We start from the raw sequence: 24556 nt of genomic DNA on the forward strand, positions 1-24556 counted from the left end.
TAAACATAATAGATACAATTTTAAATTAAAAATGAGTGTTGTTTAAGCTTGTGAACACGGTTGAAGAGTCTGTACATGGAATTCAGCCTCATGTTTGGATTGTAGCTGTTCTCGTCAGTGAGTTTTCCATCTTTCCATAGCTAATTCTCCTGTTTTGAGCTTTGAACTCCAGATTTATAGATCCAACTGCTGGAACCCTCACCTCTTAGATGTCTACAGGCATCTCATATGATGTTTAAAGCCAAATACCCCAGTTTGTTCATTATAGTAAATAACTCCATTCTTTCATCTGCCTAAACCAAACTTTTAAACTATGCCTGTTCTCTCAGCCGTTCTGTTAGTAAACCTTGTCATTTTTACCATCCAAATGTATCCAGAATCTTTCCACTTGTAAAAGTCACCGACATGTAGGGCCTGGACTCTATCAGTCATTTCTGAATAGTTTCTGCTTTCCTTTCTCCCTAAAGTCTGTTCTTCACACACACAGAAACCAGACTGATGGTTTTAATACCTGTGTAAGATTAGGGACTCTTCTGTTCAAAGCCCTCCAATGCTTTTTTGTCTGCATTAGTTAGGGCACAAGTGGCTTTAAATAACAACTGAAACACAGAACTCATTAGAAGCTTAAATTTTACTTAATGTCCTGATAGATGAGTAGCTCTCCTCAAGAAATGATTCTGAGACTGACACATCTCCACTTGGAGGCTTTTCATTTATCATGTGGCTTCCAGACTTTCCAATAGGGAAGGCATAACATGAAATAGTGACTTCACACCATACACATGACACATAAACGCCAGATGACCAAAAGAACGACAACTAAGAAATCCTATAAACATTCTGGAAGAGAATACATAAGATTATTTTTATAGAGTTGTAATGAGGATAACACTTATGAGCAAGGCCCAAAAACAGAAGTAATAATATAAAAGATAACAATACACATGAAGTTATAATTGTTGTATGACAACATGCATAAGACACAATTAAAAGAAAATACAGACTGAGAGAACTTGCCACATGCATGAGAGAAATACATAAGGTACAGAATTCAATTAGCTTACAAATCAATATAGAAAGAGAAGATAATGAAATCATGTGCAAGATATATTTAAAAAATCACACGGAAAGAAAAAAAAGGGCTAACAAAGGTAATGAAATGATTACCAAAGTCATTAGGGAAATGCAAATGAAAACAGGATGACATTGGGAACCAATCAATTGGCTAAAAACTGTAAAAAATCGATAGTAGCCAATGTTAGCAAGAGCGAAAGACAATTTTAAAGGTGGATTTGGCAGGAACTATTAAAGCATAGATTTTACATACCCTTCGAGAACACAATTCCACTGCTAGGAATCTATTTAATGCAAAAATGTGCACAAACAGCACAAGACATTTACGCCATGGTGTTCATTGATCCACTCAGTTTATTAACTAAAACTGCAAGAGTACACTTAATTGCACAACAATGGAGACATGGTTACGTAAATTATGATGGTGCAATGGTCCCGCGTTGACTTTTCCCTCAGATACCTTCTCTGGTTTGTCCGCCCTTGCTGTGTCTCTCCAAGTAATGGCCCCTCAGACTTCTTTTCCTTGGCTCCTCTCTCACCCAGCTTTGACTCCTGTAGGCCAATGAGAAGAACTGCTGGGAGACTGGCCGGCAGGGAGAAGCCACAGCAGTTTTTTCCATTCCCTCCCTGCTGCTGCCGGACAGGCCCCTTGTGGTTCTCACTTTCTCTTGGTGACCAGCCCCGGAGCTCTACCCACACAGCCCTCTCCTTTTGTCCCTATAGCTTAAGGATGCAAGTGGCTTCCTATTGATATTAATCTCTAGATTGCCTCTTTGTTCCCACTTGGCTTTCTACCTCTTCCACCATCTCTGTAATTAATCCTTTGTGTTCAAGTTCCGCTACTTAAAATGATTTTTTTTCCTTCTGGAACACACAAACACACCTCTGCAGCCATTAAGAAAAAATGCTATATAACCATAAACTGAGTGGAAGAATGTTCCTAATAAATTGTTGACTGCAAGAAGGAAAGTTGCTATATCTTATATTTAAATGGTCTTTTGGGGAAAAAATTAAACAATGTATGTTAAAAGGTATTCACACGACAGTAATGATAATGATAATAACAATCTTTGTAGGGAAAACAGTTATGGCAAGATACCCACTAGGAAAAGCTGTTCTTATGAAGTTGACGAGAGGGACGTGTGTGTTGAGGGGGAGGGGTACAGCTACTTCTTACTTTCCACCCAGCTTGGTTGTTCGCATTTTTCTCCCCAAACGCAATACATTCGTAATTTCGAAAAAATTTTTAAAGCAGGTAATAAAACACTGTGTGCAATCGGATCACTTTTATTAAATATGTATGTTCATATATATTTATTTGCCATAGGAACTATATGAACACATAATTTTACAATATTTTCTACAATATTTTGAAGGTGCAAGTTTATTTCAAATAGGATTAATAAACTAGGGGAAAACTGAAGCCAGTCAACTATACTTCCGTGTGATTTTGTTAATGAGACACAGCAGGTGAATGTTATAGGTTGCACCCAATGAGCTGAAGGGTTTAGGAATACACAAATGCACACACATGCAAATGCCTTAAACATCAGTAGCCAGTGTCCGCAGTTCACGTGTGAGCTAGGAGCCGCGGTGTCCATATCCGGTTTTACAAGTTATCTGACTTCAGATAAGCCTCCCTCCACTACTCCGCAATACTCACAATCTCTAGCACTGCCAATGCCCTCTTCAGCTCTTTTTCAAGACAAAACAGAATATTTATTGTGGTATGTATACATTTCTTCATGTAACAATACATGTGTAAAAAATGCGCTGCCACTTTTATTAGGTTCTGATTTTTTTCCCTCATGGGTCATTATAAACTTTCTGAGTATTATATGCTAATTCCATGTTTCATAAACCCAGTGGTTTTTATTGCACAATTTGCAAAATACAGTAATCTTCAGCAGCACCTAAGTCACATGATAGCAGAACTGATTATTACTCTGCATAGTAATTTATTTGTTGCTTATCTATGGTTTCCAGTGTTTTTCCTAAAACAAGAATAGATTAATAATTTAATTAAATCTACATAAACATTTTTTAAAGAAAAGATAAGGTGGTAGCCAAAGGATGATTACAGCTATTATAGGTGAATGCTTGAGGAAGCATCCTATCAGAGGAAGCTCCACTGACTCACTAGTGCTGCAGTCAAGTGCCCTCCAGTCCCCCTCCAAGAAGCAAAAAATTGAAGCTTCTCGTGGGAAACAGAGGTAAGGTCTTGCAGCCACAACGTGGGGGCTTTTTCAATCAGATACTTCCCATAAATTTTAACAATCGGATGTGACTAGTCAAGGTTCTGTTAAACAATGTAAACCATGGAATTACCCAAATGCCCCCAAATTGGTTTGCAAACCCTCCAAAGCTAACATGATGCAGATCCAGAAGTATCCCAGTGTAATATATTCAGTGCTTATAAACTTTTCAAGCTTAGTCTTGTCAAATGAGACTAGAGCACCCCATCCTTTCAGGAAATGAGGACTCTGAGAGGGGATGACACCTTTGAACACAATGTGAATTTCAAAAGGGAGGAGAAAAATGAATTTTCTTCAGGTGATTTGAGTCTTGACATCCTGCCCACCTTTTCAGACTGAAATTTCACCTGTTAACACGTTTTTTTCCTTCCCTTTTCTTATGTATTTTTTTTTAATAAGTCACTCCACCTATAGCCAAACTCCCTTATTTATCTTTGATTCGGGCAGCATTGCCCCCCTCCCTCCCCAACATGCCTAGTTTCTGGAACAGCTCCCACTGAAATGAACTTTGAACTCATTCTTGATCCCAGTGTTTTTCTGTCTCTGCACAGACTCTGCTGTTGGCTGTGCTCTCTTTGGAGCTTTGTTTCTAGCCGTTCTCTGACAAAGGGCTTGTTCTGTGAAGCACATCTCGTCCTCTTTGTCCAGCCTCTGGCTTCAACCATGAATCACAAATATTCTCCAGCTGGGAATCAGACCAGGGCTGAGATTAAGAACCCAGAAGCCCAACAGGATGTTTCAGTTTCCCAGGGAATTCGCATGATGTTTTACATGATGAAGCCCAATGAAACGTCATTCCACACTCTGGAAGAGGTGCCCGATTTTGTAAAACAGGTGAGACTATCTGGGAAGAGTCTGCTCTTGCTTTTTCTTAATAAGAAGTTAAACACATTGTGGGGTTTTGTTTACTTTCATTCTTCAGATTATGAACTCCTAATGAAAAGAATTCAATTTCATAAAGACACGGAACAAAAGTAGAATTTCTACTTGAATTGAATTTCCATATGATATCCATAACTATCTTCTCCTATCAAACTCCTTTCCCTGATACATCACTCCAGAATATGACAAAATGTTTAAAAGCTTTTCTGGACACAGTGACATTACGAGTTTAGCTGACATCAGTAAACTTTGTAACAATCTTGTTTTTAAAGGGTAAACTTGTCTACTACCTCCCAGGAAACTATTTCCTCTTTAATTTGGTAGCATAGTCCTGCAGAATGGATATACAGATCACTGAGTCCAATTCTGACTTCCTAACTTTGAACATGAACCAAGTTTTATTTGACTCTGAAGTGTTTAGAGACACTTTTCACTTTTGGTTCCTGGCTATGATTGGAAATGGAAATATCCAGAATTAGAACTTGAATACTGAAGTTCCCCACCCTGTCAAAGTTGTTCCTATAACACTTACTAGTTCAGACAAGAAATAGAAAAAAAAATGACATCATAGAATATGTTCTTGGGAGTTCAGTTTTGAAAACTTTAAAACTCATGATCAGCTTCTAAATGAGCAAAACCCATAACTTTTTTTTTCAGGATTTCATATTACTCCTACTTTTTTGATGTTTTAAGAAAAATGTGGTATTTACATCTTTATAAATCATTACTTTTTTATATTGTAACACCAAACCTACTCCAATATTTGGTCATCAATAATGCAGCCCAAAAACTGTATTATATAAAACAAAATTATAGCTGAATGAATAAAATTGGAATGATGTTTCAAACACTTAAAATGACCTTATTCTTTGAAATAATCAGAAAAATATTCTGTTCCTACAGTTTTAATTTTGTCATTTCAATAATGCTAATATAAAACACTAGAATTATGTACATCCTTAAGGAATCCCTTTTAAAGTGAATCTAGCTCAGTCATATGTAGATAATAAACTAGTGGTTATTGCACTATATTTTATGTTAAAATATATTTTTTAGATCTAACTGGTAACATGTCCTCCCTAATCTTCTTTTCTTGGTGCAATTATCATCATAGCTATTTATATTTTATTTCCAAATTGGAAGATAGAATTGGAGCACCTGTTTAATATATGTCTGAAGTAATCAAATTTATTTGTTAGCACAAAATGATCCTCTAAGAAAGTTATCTACCTTCTCTTTCTATGAGATGTCACTCTGGACCTCCCACTTCTAGAATGATTAATTAGGAAATGTGGGAGAATTTCATACCAAGCACAATAGCAGCTTTTTTCTGCAATTTCCTTTCCAGGCAACTCCATTTTTCATTTCACTGATGCTGCTTGAACTGGTTGTCAGCTGGATTCGCAAAGGGAAGCCACCAGGCCGTTTGGATGATGCATTAACATCGATATCAGCTGGTGTTCTGTCTCGGCTTCCAAGGTGAGTGAGTTGGTTAGCAACACTGAGAGAATCGCCTGAAATTCTCAAACATGATGGCAAAGGAATTGATTTTCCCATACATCTCCAAAGAATTCAATTACTGTCATTATTTAAAATTTTGATATTTTGCTCATTATGGAGTTTTCTTTCCATTCATTAAAAAATACTGCTCTGCGTGTTATTGATCTTGTTTGCTGAGCTAATCAGGGCCCCCTTACACTTTGTGTCTGAAGAATGTGCTTCATTTGCCTGACCTTAGTCCCAGCCCTGAGTTATGGTCTAGTTATATATTGGAAAAGTAGTTTTGCTGCAGGAAAATTCATATGCAATAGCTGTCTGGTGTGCAGACATTGTCTAGTCGAATGTCCCATAAAGCTGAACCACCATAGTGGCCTCCTGAGTGTGTCCCTGTCCACAGACCTATCTCATTTGCAGCCGAACATTTCCATAATGTACAAATGGTGGGAACACATCACAGTTCCACATTGCCCGATGATAATGCATGAATTCCTTTCCTGAACTATGGAAGCTTTGCTCTATCCATCTTTGCTTCTGGTCCCTTTACTGCTGCTCCCCAGTTTGCAATATTTGTCCCTTCCATATTCTATTTCTTCCCATTGCCTAGAGATCAAAGGTGTTTCCCTCTGTTTGGAAAGCCACCTATGTGGCAAACTCTCATTCATTTCTTAAGTCTAGGCATAGACTTCTCTTAAAGAATCATACTCTTCAGCAAATCCTATTTGATTTCCAACCCTATGTTAGACACCACTTCATATGGTCCACGGAATCTGGTGCTTGCCCTGGATATATAATTATCTCATGGTATCGACCTACCTGTTTTCCTCACAGCCCTCCTGCTAGCTTGCATGTAACTTGAGAGAAAGAGGTCTTCTTCTTCATAACTCTTCTTCTTCTTAACTCCTCTGTGTGGAATAGTGTTTAGTACAGTGTTTTTTTCTTTCTCATTTAATATTCTCATAGTGATATGTTAATGACAAAACTGGATAATGAGGAGACCAAATGATAGTAAACAGTAAATGACCTATGTGGGGAGAAACATGCTTTCCTTTATCCTCAATGTTCTTCTAGTTGGTCTAGTAATCAAGTAGGCAAGAGACAAACTAGCAAGAGAAAAAAATGAATTTGAAACATACATATGTATGGTAACACTGAGTACATGAGAGAGTCAGAAACCCACATGCAGGAGAGGTTCAGAGACAGAAAGGGAACATGGGTGTATAAGACACCCTGAGCTAGATGAGGTGAGTTGCCTTGGGGACTTCGAAAGGTCATTGGTGGATAATAAAAGCAGACCTCAGTAAACAGGAGTGTACCCTGCCACACAGATAAGTCAAAAAAAGTTATCTCTGATAATCTCTTATGGGCAAGGCAGTTAACTCAAAGTCTTCTAGGTAGCTAAAGGGTAGGGGAGAAGTTTCTCTTGAGCTTGCAGCTCAAGCTGCATTTGTCTCAAAACAATCTGCATACCACAGAGGCACACTTGGGGTGACTTGTTCTGGACCCCCACACCTACCACTTTTTAGAAAGAGTAGTCATAATATGTGTAAAGGAGAAACCCATGAGCACTTACCAAAGAGGCAGAGCGCAAGGGAAGATTCCCTTAGAAGCACTTGCTTTGCTTTGTGTTGTTGATGAATGTTCTCATTCCTGCTTCCCGCCCATTGCTTCTTTTACTGTTTTAAGAGCTCACTTCTGACCAGCGCTCATTACTTAGGAATGTTTCTATGAACCACCCAGTGGGAAACCAAGGTGGATTTTTTAAAAAAGAAAACAAAATGAAAACTGAAGAATATCTGAGAAATGGTGAAATAATTTCATACAATTGCATTAATTTGTTTAGATAGGAAGTAAACCTAAAAGTAAAATATCTTTCATAAATGGCACTATGAAAAAGATAGGTTAATAGGTATACAATAATAATAGCATAATATTATAATTACTCTCTGAAAAACTACTTGTATGGTTGTGCATTGTTGTCAGAGTCAGAGGTGATATCTCATTATTTGCAGTTAATTTCCAGAATATACTAAATAAGAATTTACAATTATACATAATATCCTCTGTTTCATGCTTCCCTTGAACAGAATTGAACAAGAAAAATGTCTAACATACGGAAAGAATATGTAGGTTTGGTTATTGAAAATTACCCACTTGATCACTGGAGTTCATTCTGAGAACATTAAGTATATAGGTTTATGGAAATCAGACAACTGATGAACTGTAAAAATACTTGGTAACTGAGAAGCACCCTGCAGGTGTAAATATGGACCACATATTCTATTGAATTGAAATGAACTTATTAAACACTCCAGGACACATCAAGTTGAATGAATGCTTCAGGATTTCTTTTCCTCTTTCAAGTCTGACTTTGGTCAAAGTGAAATTTGATTGTTCTCTTGTTGTAACACTGGACAAGCAACTGGAAAACTGCATCTTCAGTCCTATAATTCTGCTCAGCAGTGTGACTTTAAATCGGTACAGGGTTATAACAGGATATGCGAGAATCAGAAATTTAGTTTTGCTAAAAACAAACCCCTAAAGCATCAGGAAGCTAGGGAGAAGGAGGGAGAGAAAGATGCAATTCTTTCCCTTCACATTCCACTATTCATAACACTCCTTAAGCTAACAACACAAGCTGTTAACTCTGGTGCCCTTTGAAGGAAAGGTAAAAGGTTGTGAACTTGAATTTGGAGCACATTTTCCTATGGTCCTATTTTGAATGTGAACAGCAAATGGCTTCTTTTTTTTTTTTTTATGTTCCAGGAGGTGTGAACAACAATTCTAAATTGTGAAATGTGGATAAATTAAGTTTTGCAATTGATTTCACCTTTATAGCCATTTCTCTAAAAAAATCTCAGCAAAGCAAATGACCTGAAAATAAATGTTTTAAATACCTTCGTTTTATTTTGTTGCTATTAAAAAAACAGATGTAAGCAGAGAAGGAAAGCTGATCCCCAGGATCCACTCCACTCCATCCCTCGACAAAAGACGAGAAGGGGATTTAACAGAAACTCTTAAAACAATATTTCAGTGGAAGCCACAGCATCGAGGGGAACCCTTGTGCAAATCATTAACAGCTGAAGGTTAGATTAACACGGCACTGATCGTATCCTCTCCGAGGGACTAATTTCATTTTCCACACGAGCAGCAGTGGCTTGCCGCGTCCTTAAACTACACGGTGGCAAGAGAAATGGCGGCACACCATTTGTTAATTCGTTTGAAAGGAGTTACATTTTGGATAATCATTCCAAATGGGCATGTGGCCTCTGACAAAAGAAGCTGTGGGAATCAAAGTGAAACCAGGAACATATTTTTCCACTTTGCCCTTCATGTAATGGAAATGCTGTAGGCAGACTTTGAGGAAAAACAATGTTTATTTGAGGATCTCGATTTTATTGTTACATAAAATTTGAAATATCCTGAAGATTAGTAGCATACGTAGCACGTTGACAGAGAAAACTACATGCTGTAGCTTTCAAATCTTTATGTAAGGGAAAAATATTAATCATAGACAAGATTATATCTTGTTTACAAGCCTGTTGAACAGACCATCCTGTGTAATAAAAGTCCATCTGTCCTAAGTACCAGATTCTGGGCAGGCCTGCATCTGTTTTGCTCTTCTGGAATCTAGTAGGCAACCCTCCTTGTCGGAATCTAGTCTTGAAGTTATAGATGGATAGTTTTACTTACAATAGTTAAATACTGTGTATTGCATGCAGATAACCTGCCTTTCTATCCATCACTTGCATGGGTGGTGATACAAAAATTAAACTTAGCAAACATTTTACAAAATCTCTTTTTTTAAACCTATCTAAAACTTGTGAAATATCCTGCTACTGACTTAAATGCTAACGAGTGAAAAATAATCACATTTTTTTCCCTGCTTGTTTAAGCAGAACTCAATTTCCAATCCTTCATTAGAAACCCGGGACCTCAATTTGTTACTTCCTTCCAATGTTTCTGCTTCCATAAATTGCATCCTCCCCAGAGAAATTTTATTCCCGATATAAATATCTACAGTATGTTTGTTTTTAATGGGTTCATTTATTCTGTTGAAACAGCAGATTATAAATCAAAATGCAAAAGATTGGAGGGATAATTTAAGTAGGTAAATTTTCAAATAAGTTGGGGACACTCCACTTTTAATACAAATGGGTCACTGCCAAATTTCACCATGGAGTTAACTCTGCAATGTTCAACCGTACGTATGCACAGTTTTACCGGCCATGACTGCCCTGGAATTTTCCATTCCTCAGAAGAATATTTCAAAAAAGAAATTTAAAGAGGAGGAAATTAAACTTCTTTAAAATACTTCAGGCTCCTTGGGGTGGGGCTGGATGAGGCAAAATTGTACACTGGGTTTTTATACTATATTTTAGAATCGAAGACAATACTGCTGTTGGCAACATCAGACTTCTACAGATGAATGCCTGTCATTTTGGGTGATGACTTTTATAAACAGTTATTTTTTGTCCAAAATAAGAGATAAATGCATTTGGGCAATGTTAATAAAAATATTTAATAATACTAGTAATGCATTTATTAACCCAGAAAATAATTAATAGAATATCCCCTGTGACGAAAATAAAATTTAAAAACTGGCTGGTTTGTTAATTATATTTGGTAGGCAGAACACTCCATTTCCTCTAAAATTTAACCTTAGAAACCTTAGTAATAGACTTTGTTAGTAATTGTGTAGCTTCAGAGGCTGCTGTTTGAATAACCTTCCTTAATGAATGCAAACTTCCTTGTGTTTATTAGTCTGGATTTATATGCTTGTTCAATAGAGTAATTGGATTACTTGAAGTCATTTACTTCTTGCACAGTGAAAAATACAGCAAATTTACTCCTATATCTACCATATTGTGTTTATAAAATCTATGATTTTGTGGTTTCAGTAAAATTAAATTAAATTAAATAATTGTTTCATAAACACATGTTATTTCACAGTAAGTAACAGTAGTACAAATTTTATCTGTCTGCAGAAGGTAGAGGTTGCGTTATGTATTTTGTTACTACTGAGCAAAAATTAATATTCCACTAGATGGAGCAAAAGTGGCAGAAGCTTTACAGATAACCAGAGCAAGTTCTTGGGCCAGGCTTAAGAAATTTTGAAATGAATAAATAACAACATGTCTTGGAAAAGCCAATACCTATAGAATACAAATTTATTTATTTATTTATAACTTTCTGAAGCTTGGGAGGATATTTAGATTAATTTCATCTAAATATTGATTTATTTTCTGATTTAGGGAACAAGATTATTAGAAATAAAAATCTCTAATTTACTTCCTTCTACTTTGGACAATCTGGCCAAATCAGATGTCACACCCAGCTCTAATGATAGTTGTGAAGTGGTATAAAGTGGCAGATGTCAGGAGTCCTGGCTGCGTAACTCATACAGCTGAAAGTTGCTCTGAAATTTTAACAGTTTGCAATGAGAGCATTACACCAAACTTCATTTGTTTCATTAATGGTTAAAGCATGGAAGTATCTGAGATCTAGATAATTTTGTGGTCCATTCAGCCTAATGCTCTCACCTCTGCAAGGGTGAATGACATGCCCAACATTACCTTTGTATTTTACATTCAAACTGAGATGACTGTTATAACTAATTAGCTCTAATTAGTCATCTCAATCCCCAAATAATGTTTATTCAATTTGTTAATTATTTTAAAATCTGAACATCAGAACAATGTTCTCTTTTTTAAAAATCCAGGATCATAACCAGAATAGCCATTTAGTGCCTCACCAGATTTTTTTATAGCAACTAAATATTGACAGGACAAATTTCTAGTGTTGAGAGAAAATGTTATATAAGCACATAAAAAAATAGCTCCCTTTTGTTTTCCAGAAGACAGACCTCAGACCCAAGAGAAAATAGCTATTTGGAGAGAATTTACAAAGCAAAACAGACGGTGAGAGGAGAGCCTCCACATATACAGGTTGTTTATTTGAGGCTCCTAATGTCTCCTTAGATTTAGATCACTTTTTGGTCTTGCATTTCAAACTTAGTGAGTTAAAGAGACCTAGTATTTGGTTATTCTAAGCCCCTGTACTACCCAATGTTCCATCTCCACGTGATACAATAAGCTCACCATATACATACACATTACATATGTCACCTCCCACAGGATGGGGTTTACAGAGTTGAGGTTTGAATTCCAGAGTGCAGACTCATGGACTTGGGGATGGGGTGGGGGCTGGGAGAAGACGAAGGAATTTGGAAAAGAAAGAGGAAGGCGCTTTGGTTTATGATTCAAGGTCTGGTGGGAACATTTTTGAAAATGTAGGTGCTATTTCCTGCAATCAAGGGCTTTCCAGAGCTTGATAATCATTTCCCAGCTGTATCCCTTTGCCGAATTGTTTTTAGTTGTGGGCAGTCCGTGGCTGTTTTTTCCCATTTAGGATGGAAGAAGATCATATTCATCTTGCTGATAGAAAGCAGGGAATTTAACTCCCACAGCTTCTCCCCTCTTCCCTTCGCCTGGAGGAAAGTTTGGCTTTCTGCTAAAGTGTGAAAAAAAACACAACAACCCTTGACTGTAGTATGTCAGGCATATTTCAGCTCGATTTGTGTCAACCCTAATAAGTAAGTTGACAAAGTAATAAATGGGGTGTCTGCTCAAGATCTGGCACCTGTACAGGAAATAAAAAATATTTCAAGCACAGGCAGGTTCTCTTTGTTTTACAAAAATGGGACTTTTCCAGGGACCCTCTCCCTCTTATTGAAGTCTTGGTGTCCTAAAATCTATTTTGATTGTCACCTGCACAGACGAGAGAGATAACAACTTTTTTAAAAGATTCTGAATTGATGAGACCTTGATATGGCTGATGATTATGTTTGCCCTGTTCACCTATGTGCCCTCCCTGTACTGTCCAGTAGTCTCTTACTATGAATTTATTGAATAACTGAATGAATCCATGAATGGATCGGTTTTGGCAAGGTGTACGTACTAAAGCTTATGTAAAACACTGTAGATTATTCCAACTTTCTGTTGCATATTCTCAGTTTGAATTTTTCCTTCTGGATCTGTCATTTTTTAGGGTTATCAACTTGGGCAATTTTTGTCCCCAGCAGATGTTGCTATTTTGTTGTCACAACTTGGTTAGTGGGTTGTGCCACTGGCATCTAGCAAACGGAGGTCAGAGATGCTGCCACATATTCTACAAATCCCAGGACAAGCCTTCAGGACAAAGAATTATTGGGCTCAAATGGCAATAGTGTCAAGAATCCTTGCTTTAGAGAAATTATTGGGCTTAACCATATAAAATCGATATTATTTATCAGTTTTACCTAAAAGTATGGTTAACCATCTACTAATGGGTGATAGGAAATAATTTTAAGATCTTGTAATTTGTTTACTTAGAACAGACCTTGGCAAAAAAAGAATTATCTTGTTCAAGTGTCAATAATAACACTTGAGAAGCCCTTGTGTAAATAAATACAAGTTACCAACCAAGCCAACATGCTTTACAATAAAATGTGGTCTACCCCCTACTTTGATAAGTAACCTATATGACAAATTGGAAGACCAGGGACAAGGCCCCAAAAGGTCCCGCGAGCAGGCTTGGGCCACTCTGACGGGGGATTGTGGAGTATCCAGAACACCGCCAGAGTTGTGGCAGGAGTTCTGGGCAGGCAGCTCTTTTGAGTCAAGGACTCACACTCGGGGACGAAAATGCTCCTTCCAGCCATATAATTGTTGAAGGTCATCAAGAGGAATGCCGGTTGGCCCATGAGCCGGGCCTGGGCAATTAGGGGCTTCTCACCCATCTCCTGCCCTTGGGTAGTACTTTCTGCCTCCTCTTCCAGCAGCAGCTGTTTCAGGATAGAGCCTTGAGGGAATAAGGTGTTGCTAAGACCATCTGGATTCAATACGTGACTGAACCTAGTTAAGGCCTCTACACAGACATACCTCATTTTTTTGCAATTCACTTTACTGCGTTTCACAGGTGTTGCGTAATTTTACAAATTGAAGGCAAGACCCTCCATCAACAAAAAGGTTATGACTCGCTTTATTGCGGTGGCCTGGGACCAAACCCTCAATATCTCCAAGCTCTGCCTGCCTACACTTTTAAGATTCTGGCAGGCTGGCTCAGAGGTTTTCTCATCTTACAGTTGCCTCAGACAAGCTTTGTGTTTAAGTTTTCTTGTTTATTAAACTTGCCACCCACCAATCTGAAGTGATCAGTGTCTTTCTTAGGTCCCTTCTTGCCCTCTGGGTATAAGTGCCATTTTACAGATCAAAGACAATCTCGAATTGAAAATTGGGTTGAAAGATCTAATGATATGCAGTCCTTTTCAAAAGTATAGTTACTTGGCATTTCTATTAGTTATTTATCTAATAAATAACTGTTGTAAATAACATGCTATTGTAAAGTGGCCTACTGTTTTATAGATTAAATAATAGAAGCATTCAAAATTTGTAAGCTACTAAATCAATTAAAGTCATATCATAATTAAATCAAAAGTACATTAAAATTGAAGGCCTGGTCTCCACAGAAGCTGACCATGTAAAGGGAAATACTATTAAAATGCTGAATTTTAACAATATACTAATTGAAGCTGGTTCTTCAACTTCTGTTTAAAATTAGAATATTTAAGAATTACCTCATTTGTTTGTGGTTTATAAATAAACTTTGTTAGGTAGAACTATCAATTCATTTGACATATTAATGATAAATATCAAAGAAAATATTTAATTCAATCAAATTTATAAAATGATAAAAGGAATGACTATCTTGAGTCTGATCTTAAATTTAATCACAAAAAAGTTAAAGAGAAAATCACCACTCTATATAAAGTTGACGTATATTTTGCATACTTTTTGAAAGTTCTTAAAGTAGGAATTTACAAGTTACAGCTTGGTAGAATAGGTTGCAAGGCATATTCTGTTCTCTGAATTTTAAAAACAATTGTTTATTTTAACTAGGTCCATATACTTTATTTCTAAGGGAAATATCATTACCTTATATCTTAAAAGTAGTAAGAAATATTAAAATGCTATGAATATCCAATTTTTAATATTAAGAGTAACATTAAAAATCATTAGGAAAAAAATCATTAGGAATGTGTGTGTGTTTGAGTGTGTGTGTGTGTAAGAGAGGAAGGAGGGGGGAGAGAGAGAGGAGAGAGAGAGAGAGAGAGAGAGAGAGAGAGAGAGAGAGAGCCAGAAGCAGCTTTAAGCTAAAGGCAATGTTATGGGATTAACATATTTTAATGCAGTAGGCAATCTGCAGTCCTCTTTTTAAACTGCCATTTATAATTTTTACCTTCTACATTTTCTTTAAAAAGCAACCTTGTGTTCATTAAAATTTAGAGCTGACAAGTACAGAAAGTAACTAAAAGTTTCATAATGTTTATGTTTATGGGTTCCATGAAAAGTATTTTGGGAGACATAAGAATGGAATGGCTTCCTAAATTCCATGAAATTGAGAATGCAAATGGGTGCCATTCGTGGTAACTATGAAACAAAAGGAAACATCAGGTGAGTGGTGTGGATACTAAGAAAACTGAGCCTCTTAAAAGGCGTGATGGAGTGAGTAATAAGAAAAAATAAAGAAGGGGAAAGGATGTTATTTTTACATATAAATGTATTAATTTTAAAATATTACATAAACTGTTTTTAGCATAATTTTACCTCTAAAATGGAGTGTCATCATTGCTTGTGAGTTTTATTTTTCCAGTTTGTTTTCCAGGAGCATTGAATTGACCAGTTACATTTATATCTGGGAGAACTACAGGCTCATCAGTTTGCCTTGGGATTCTCCATGGACTTGGTATTTAACCTTCTTAGGAGTTGACTTTGGATACTATTGGTTTCATCGCATGGCCCATGGTAAGTTGCAAATCATGGCTTCATTGTTCATTTTTGTTGAACTGTGTTTGGCAGATGGTTGGTGTTCAGTAAATATTTATTGAGCTAATGAGTAAATGGATAACAGTTTATTTCACAGCACATAAAGATTAATAATGAAATTTTACTTTGCAAATTAAATGTAAACAATCTGAAGCCACTTTTGAAAATGTGAAATTATTAGAGGTGCATTTTTCATGCCTCTTTTCTCTAATTTATTACAAAAAAACACTGTTTAGAAATTGATGGCTATAACATTACTTTTTATATATTGCCTTACATTGTTTTTATTATGACGTGCTTTCTGGAGTCTGCGGACACTTGTGCACAATATCACACTTCACATCCCAAAGATCCAAGGTTATTCAGAAGAGCTCTGAAATAGCACGGAATCCTAGGTAACGAGTGCTGTTACACATAAGCGTGGTTGAAGCGCTTGGCAGCACCTCCTCCTTACAAATGAAAATGCAATCAGCTAGGCATTAACCAGAGTGCACTTTAGTATTACCATAGCTTTGCAAAATTACTCATCTAATTCAAAGCCATTACTGCCCTGGTTCTTGGAATTTAGTTTTTGGGATTTTTGGCTGCCCCCTCCAAAGAAATATTTCGTTATGGAAAGGGAAATGGAAGTGCAGGAAATGGTCTAAACCTCTGTGGGGATAAGTAGAGGTCGGAGAATGATTGCAGAGCTGAGGTGAGCTCGTGGTCTCCAAGGAAGAATGAGGCATGTAAAAGTATGTCTGAAGGGAAATGGGGGAAAGTGCTCACTTTGAAAAACTACTGAAGAGCAGAACTCAGGATTTCAGTGGGTGGTTGGCTTGAGTGGGTGGGGAGGAAGGAAGGAAGAGGAAGAAACCTGGAATAATAATAAAAAATAGATGGGAGATGGAAAGAAGAGACCTGAGTTCAGGGTGAATAACAGCAGTGTGTGTAGGAGTATTTGTGACCAAATATCCTTCCTAAGCCAGGATGAAGGAAATAGGAGTAGTATCCATGGACGTTCGCTTAAGGCCATTAAAGGCGAAGGGATTAGCCAAAGAGCATATATGCATAACCCACAGACACACACAGCAGTGAGGTGCTGGCCTGAGGAGAGAAGGGGTGAGGGCTGGGTTGAGGAGGGCAAAGGGGGGGGATGGGAACATCTGTAATAGTGTAAAAAATAAAAATAAAGTTAAAAAATAACAGTAAATACAGCATTACTTTTGCTAAAGCCTTTAAACATATATTTCATGAAGCTATGAAGAGTGTTAATTCATTAAAATACTTTGAGGTGAACATATAAACTAGGAAAGGTAATTTGTTTCGTGTGTGATCATTTTTGTCTTTGAAAATAATAGGTCAGCTCCTGACATCATTTCCTTATATTTAAATGCAAGAGGATACTCCCAAATCGAATGTGATTAAGACTAAAATACGGTTCATGTAGTAAATTTTGTATTTTATTTTAAGATAGTAATTTTCTCCCTAAAATGAACCCATTGGCAATCTTCCTCATTCCCTAGGCAGCAAATGGGTAATGCAGAAAGCATTTACATTGTACTACTTAATTCCAGGAACCTTCTAACATCACACTGTCCTTTATGGATGTGTTTGTTTGGGAAATCTGCAAATTCGCTTAATTTTTGAAAGCCCATTATAACAGGAAACAAAGAACCAACAAAATATTACCAAATATAAAACTTAAAAAAACATGTTGATTATAAATGCTCTCAGGGAAGAGCAATAAAATAAAATAATGTATGAGAAACATGAAATTAAGGCTGTTTAAAGTATGCTTCCCATTAGAAAAAAAATGAAATGAGTCCAGTGGAGGCAGGCATTGAAATAAAACCTCCTGCAAAACACTCACCACCTTCAGGCTATGAAGCTTAATCACAAGTTCAAAGACTTTTGACTTGTGATGGAAATCTAGTAGGAAAATAAAATATATAGTTGAATGTGTCCAACGTCAAAGTGATAATTTTTAAATTCTATATGATAAAATGAAATATTAAAATAGCTATTTACAAATCTTATAATACACAGGGATAAGAAAAAGTTACAAAATCAAATTTCTTGAGCCTCTTGGGTTACTAAGTTCAGAGTGGTTAACTGGTTAAATATATTCAACTGAAATTTTGAACAACTCTAAAACTCAAATGTCTTAAAATATTGTATAAAAAATAGCTGTTTTTCCTATTTAACATGTTACTTTTCTTTTATTATTTGCAGTAAAATTATATAATAATATGTTGTACATTTTTATGTTAAATGTTATGAGTTTTGAAGAAATAATATATACTCAAAATGATGTTTTCTACATGCATTTAAGTCACTTCTTTAGTAACCCAAATTATTGCTAGGTATTTCTTATTGTTACTTATTTGACTCATGTACATGGAGAATTTTTTCACTTTAAGAGAACAGTTTGGTATTAGTGGAGAATTTATTCTCAAAAACTTGAATTTCATCTCTATTTCTGTGCAAAAGAGCAGAGGGATGTTTGAGGTTGTGTGTTACTTATATTTTATTCCCTTTTCTTTGAAATAATGAGAAAGAAATTGCTGATTATTACCAACTTATACAAAGAGAAGAGTAGAATAACAATTTCTATAGAGTACTTTGACAACTTTAGAAAGAAATGTAGAATGATTAAATTAAATAAGTCTCTAATTAAAAGTAGCTTTTTGCACACTTAGTTTCTGTTCCAAAATTCCATTATTTGCCTTTAAACTTTCTATTAGTTATATCAAACATGTAAGATAATGAGTAAAGATTTTTAAGGGAATATTTAAAATATAAATGATTACCACTTTGCAAAAGCAAGAATGAGCCTTCCAAGATGCTGATACAGGTTTTATCTTGTCTTAGGTGGTAGGTACATGAGTGTATATATATTAGTAAAAAATTTTTTAAGTTGTATACTTAAAGTTTATATAATTTATCTATGCCTCAATAAAACAGTAAGCTGTTAAATAATTGGCAAATAATTTGAAGTCAGAATGATATACTAGGGAACCACATTTATAAAAAGAACCAAGAAACTATTATTCGTGACTGTAAGCATAAACATGTGACCTTACACAGGTTTATCATTATTGGTTTCCATAACCAAGGATGAAGTAAAAGCAGGCCAGTTATTCATTTTATTGTCTTTCTTCTCCAAGTGCTTCTTTGCTCTTTCTTGTGTTGCCAGAGGTGCACCCTATAGATGTTTCTCCTGTGCCAGCTGATAGATGTTAGGCTTTGTCAATTTTAGGGACTTTGCCAATTTGAGGGGCTTTGCCAGTTTTAGGGATACTATAAGCCAGAACAGCAGGATGAGAGGATTAGCTTCTATTTTCTAGAGTGTTGTTTCCCATGCATCATTTAACAGACTGGTTATTTGGGGACTCTGGTAGCATTTACAGCATGGTGGAACTCTACCCTAAACCTTCTGATAGGGTCCTGTGTCCTCCAGGGACAAGATCCGGGGACCACCTGCAGCCCTCACCCTCCAGGGCCTGCTCACTGGGTCACCAGCAGAGTTCCTGTGGTAGCTGCAACCTCTCCAAAGAGACCTGACTTGTAGACTAGCAGTGGGAGGCCCTGCCTGGTTCCCTTGCCCTCAGCTCTATAGGCAATGGCTGTGTTCTGCCGTTGCTGCTTCTGAACTACTCCCTGTTTACCTATTTTAGAAGTTAATAAGTACTTTTTACTGGTTAATAATTCTTTAAATTAAACTTATTGGGGTGAAATTCATTAGTGAAATTATATAGACTTCGAATACATAGTTTTATAACACAGCATCTGTATATTACATTGTATGTTTATCACCCAAACTCAAATTGCCTTCTGTCACCATATAACATTTGACTTCCCACCCCCTTCCCCCTGGTAACCACCATACTATTGTCTGTGTCTGTGAGTTTTTGTCTGTCTGTTCATTCATATCTCCCACACGAGTGAAATCATATGGTTCTTGACTTTTTCTGATTTATTTCACTTAGCACGATATTCTCAAGGTCCACCCATGTCATCACAACTGCAGTACTTCATCTTCTCTTATGACTGAGTAGTATTCCACTGTATGTATGTACCACATCTGTATCCAATCATCTATCAAAGGGCACTTATGTTTCCATATCTCGTCCTCTATACATAATGCCACAGTAAACATAGGGGTGCATGTATCTTTACAAATAAATGTTTTCACATTTCCAGAAGAGTGGTTGCTCAGCTGGTCCTATGGTATTTCTATTCTTAATTTTTTTGAGTAACTTCCATATGTTCTTCCCTAGTGGCTATACTACTTTACATTCCCACGAGTAATGAACAAAGGTTCCATTTTCTTTACAGCCTCTCTACCACTTACCATTACTTGTTCTTTTCAAATTTCAAATTACTGGTGTGGTTCTGTCTCCTAATTGGACCCTGACTGATACAGTCAGCCTCCTCACACATTATATAGTATTGTAAATTAGAGTTCATCTAACTGTATTTTTTATTATTACATATGAGGCATTTACTATACATTCAGGCTATAATACAGTTTAGTTCAGTTCTAAAATGAAGGTTTTCTTCTTTAAAATCATTATAATGTATAATCTATAAAGTCACCTCAAAAATCTAATTTCTTTCCGTCAATAAATGAACTGTTTAGTTTATTTTCTATTCCTTTCTTTCTGTATGTAACTAAGGTGGGTGACATCAGTTTTTATGTAATTAGTTACAAACTCATATACCCAGACTTTATTGGGATTAAGTGAGCCTTGTATATGACTATTAAACTTAATTCTTATATTTTTTCTGACTCCAGAAAGAATTAAATTTAGATCATCCTCCTTTTTCTCATTGTCTAAACAAAAAACAAAGGCAGATGTATTAATGAGAAATTACTTTATTTTATGGTAATGCTGGAAATGTGTTTTGTATATTGAAAGTAGGTTACTTACATTGAGTTACATGTGCATTTTTTAAATACCAGAATATACTTATTTTTAAAACTCTTTGCCATATATTATGCCTCACTTTTAATTTTAGAAATAGGAATAACTTATTTCCCTTATTTCAAAGCATTTGTCCAAAAATGTTATTGCAGGAAAAGTACCAGAGGAGCAACGATAGAAAATGAAGTGTGCATTTAAACCCATCCCCCAGAGGCATCCTCTGTAAATGCGGTGAGGGGCCTGGACCCTGGCGCCAAACGGCCTGGTTCGGGCCCTACCTCTATCACTTTCTGTGTAATAGTGGAAAAAGTATGCCTCCTCTTCATTTTTACTTAATTGGAAGATGCAAATAGCAATAGTATAGGATCATTGTAAGGTTTGAATAAATTATAATGAGAAAACACTTAGGGCAGAGCTTGACACTTAATAATTCAAAATATAAATATAACATGTCGCTTAGTCTCTCTATTTTTATAATGTGTATATTATATAATAGTATATAATAATATGAAAATTATCACATATCCCTTAAATGATAGTTAATATACATTAGTTGTTAAAATAATTACCTTTGCCAAAATTTATGATTAAATGATTACGTTATCCTTGTAATGAATAAGATGCATGCATAGAAAAACGGGCCCTGGCTGGTGAAGCTCAGTGGATTGAGCGCGGGCCTGAGAACCAGGGCGTTGCCCATTTGATTCCCAGTCAGGGCACATGACTGGGTTGCGGGCCATGTCCCCAGAAGGGGGTGTGTAAGAAGCAACCATGCATTGATGTTTCACTCCCTCTCTTTCTCCCTCACTCCCCTCTCTCTAAAATAAATAAATAAAATCTTAAAAAAATGAACATTTCAGGTTTCAACATATATAGACAATGAGGACACTGAAAGATGGTTTTAGGCTTGTACTCACATAGACACGATAGTAACAATCTTTTCCTAGATAAGTATTTGGCAATAACAATAAATAAAATTACAGTGTGATTATCTTTTAAAATTGTTTCTTTCCCTCAAATGAATATTTTATCATTTGAGTTTATTTTTTGATGTCATTTATCTACACCCCTTTTTCCTTCAAACATCAGTGTTTTCATTACTCTTTTTAAAATTAGTGAAGTTTTTTTGAAGGAAAGGAAATCTATAAAAAAAATTTGTACTTTTGTGTATATATATATTTGTGTATATATTTATTAAACCCTCACCAAAGTATATGTTTTTATTGATTTTAGAGAGAGGACATGGAGGGGGGAGAGAGAGAGAGAGAGAGATAGAGAGGGAAACATTGATGTGAAAGGAGAGCCTCCCATAGGTACCCTGACTGGGGATCAAACCTTCAAGCTTTTGGTGAATGGGACGATGCTCCCACCAACTGAGCTACCTGGCCAGGGCCATTTTATCTATATTTTAAAGTTTCTTTGTTGCCTTCTTATCTTAATAAAATATAATTTGTCTAAATGTTTTCCAGTTTATAAATTAAAATCTCTTGTCAGAGCTCTGGCTGGTGTGGCTTAGTGGATAGCACTCTGGCCTGAGAACCAAAGGGTTGCTGGTTTGACTCCTGGTCAGGGCACATGCCTGGGTTGCAGGCCAGGTCCCCAGTAGGGGGCATATGAGAGGCAACCACGTATTGATGTTTCTCTTCTTCTCTTTCTCCCTCCCTTCCCCTCTCAAAAATAAATAAATAAAATCTTTAAAAGAAAAAAAAAGAAGTGTCTTGTCCAGAACCTAGAAAATGGTTTTTAAAAAATCACTGAAACATATTTTTCTTCTCTTAACCTAATATGTCATTTAACTTTGATCATTTTCTTACAGTTTGAAGGCTTGTACTTTGTAGAATGCTTTCTAAAATGTAATTTTGTGTCACAGTCATTTCTAGACTCTATGTTGTTTTTTTCTCTCAGAATTCACAAGTCCTGATAATAAAAAACCCACAACTGTATACTTTTACAATATATAGCTTGTACCGCATCAATTTAAAAACAAATGCTCAGTGCCAACTCTGTGCTTTGGGGCTCTTTGAAGCATTGAAGAGGGCATGTCCTCTGAGTGAAGTGCTTATACCATCCATTAAACAAACAGTACACATGAGCTGCAGAAAAATACACACGATGTGCAGGTGTTGGTTAGAACAACAAGAAATATTATTGCATCAGTATTAGATTTCATTAGCAGTGATCTCTTTTACTTTGGTAACTGAGGAATATAGTAGGAAAAATAAGTCACTGTGCAGAATTTGATGAGCTCCACCATGGTGATAGTACTGCTTAGGGGAAAAAAATACCTCAATATAAGTTAAAGGCATTGGGAGCTGCACATAAAACATACTACGAAACAAGTAGGAAGTAGAAAATAAAGAATGTAAATGAGTTTGAGAAGAGGACATTTGAGCAGAGGCAGCGATGTATAAATCACGTGCGTAGCAAGGACCTGTGAAACAAGTTTTAAAATTTTACTACAAAGGAATAGTGAAAGCAATCATATAATTTAAGAATAAAACCAGTTGTTTAAAGAAGCACATTAAGTCACCGTCATAGCTTAATTACTTTGACGTAATATGTTTCAGTGGAAAACTGGACTATGAAAAAGGATAGATACAATTATTAATGTCAAGAAAAAAGATCAATTAAGTTTATGAGAATGGAATAAATATTTCAGTGTAAAGAAATACATGACCACAATACAACAGAACTCATTTGAATGACAATATATATATTACTAGGATTTTTAAATACCCACCAGCTTTTTAGTGACTCTAAATCTAAATACATGCTTCAATGTAGACACAGATCAAAAACTTCCACAGGAAGAACTAAAAGATACCACTGTCAGGGGTTTTGTCTAAAGTTTCTGGGTCAAAGGTGAACCCTGAATTTTTCTAAAGTTTAAAGAGGGTCTTTTATAGGCAGCAAGAAGTCTTCTTGCCATTTTCAAATCCTGCAGGACTCCAGATTTTGTTATCTACTTCATTGAAGCTAGGTATAGTAAAGCAAAATATGTGTGAATCTTTTAAGGCCCAATAAATACCACAATGTCTGGTCCTATAAGGTGTTGATAACCTGTCACTTTCTGAAATAATATTAATAATGACTAACATTTACTGAGTTTTTTTCTCAGTAATTCTGAATACCTTTTATACATTTCCATATTTAATTAGAACAACCAGGTGATGATTTCTGTCACAGAAGTTTTACAAAGGAGGAAACTAAAACAAAGAAAGTTTGAGTAACTTGCCCAACTCTCAGATTCATGTGCCAGAGCCTGGAAATTTTGATGCCAGATCATTGATCTCAGAGTCTGTGGGCCTGGCCAGTTTTCAGCCTCTTCGTAAAATTAAAGTTCACTAAATAGAGCATATACAAATAACTCTATCCAATCTACATATCTAAGACTGTGTAATATGGATAAATCCTCAATTTTGTTAGAAATCATTTTAATTTAGTGATTTGGTGTTTAAAGTGTCAAAAGATATTTGTTGTTATTTCCTTTTTTAAATAATCTTTATTATATTTTTCCATTACCATTTAGTCTGCTAGTGTCTCCCTCCCCACAGCAATCACCACCCTGTTGTCTATCCATGGGTCCTTTTTCCTTTTTGCTCAATACTTCCACCCCCTAAATTCCCCCCTTCCACTAGCTGCCATCTGTTCTCCATGTTTTTTTGACTGTAAGTATTAAGCTACACAAGGATAAAGTAGGCTCACCCTCTCTCTCTGTCCAGGCAATATTATACTCATATTGTAGTCCTCTGGAGCACAGTGTTTGTTATCTGACTGACTTCTACTGTGTGATCATTTTATGGCTACCTTTCAGAATCATCTTGGAAGCTTTAAGAAAGTATAGATACCTGGAATATAAATGGAATCTTGGCTTAGTTGATTTGTTGCTGATATTCTTCTTTTAAGCTACCTAGTCATTTTAATGTATAACACAAATTGAGTAACACTAATTACTTAGGATATTGACATGGAAAAAGCAACATGCTAGCTCTTTTGAAGATGAATTGATAATATATAATCAAATATTATTGCTAGGCTGATTTGTGTATATGTGTATAAGTGAATAATTTCC

The 24556-nt window shown here is 36.0% G+C and overlaps 1 protein-coding gene across 1 annotated transcript in view; it reads left to right on the forward strand.

Moving 5' to 3' along the window:
- The window catches only part of AGMO (alkylglycerol monooxygenase), a 295617-nt gene that overhangs the window by 5623 nt on the left and 265438 nt on the right, over positions 1-24556 (forward strand). The window contains exons 2-4 of the mRNA XM_045827861.1: positions 3881-4163; positions 5560-5690; positions 15402-15553. Coding sequence (XP_045683817.1) covers positions 3993-4163; positions 5560-5690; positions 15402-15553 — 454 coding nt within the window. The 5' untranslated portion in view covers positions 3881-3992. The remainder of the gene's footprint in view (positions 1-3880; positions 4164-5559; positions 5691-15401; positions 15554-24556) is intronic.

The sequence above is a fragment of the Phyllostomus hastatus genome, unplaced genomic scaffold (assembly GCF_019186645.2).
Source record: "Phyllostomus hastatus isolate PE091 unplaced genomic scaffold, TTU_PhHast_1.1 phas_scaffold_78, whole genome shotgun sequence".
Lineage (NCBI taxonomy): Eukaryota > Metazoa > Chordata > Mammalia > Chiroptera > Phyllostomidae > Phyllostomus > Phyllostomus hastatus.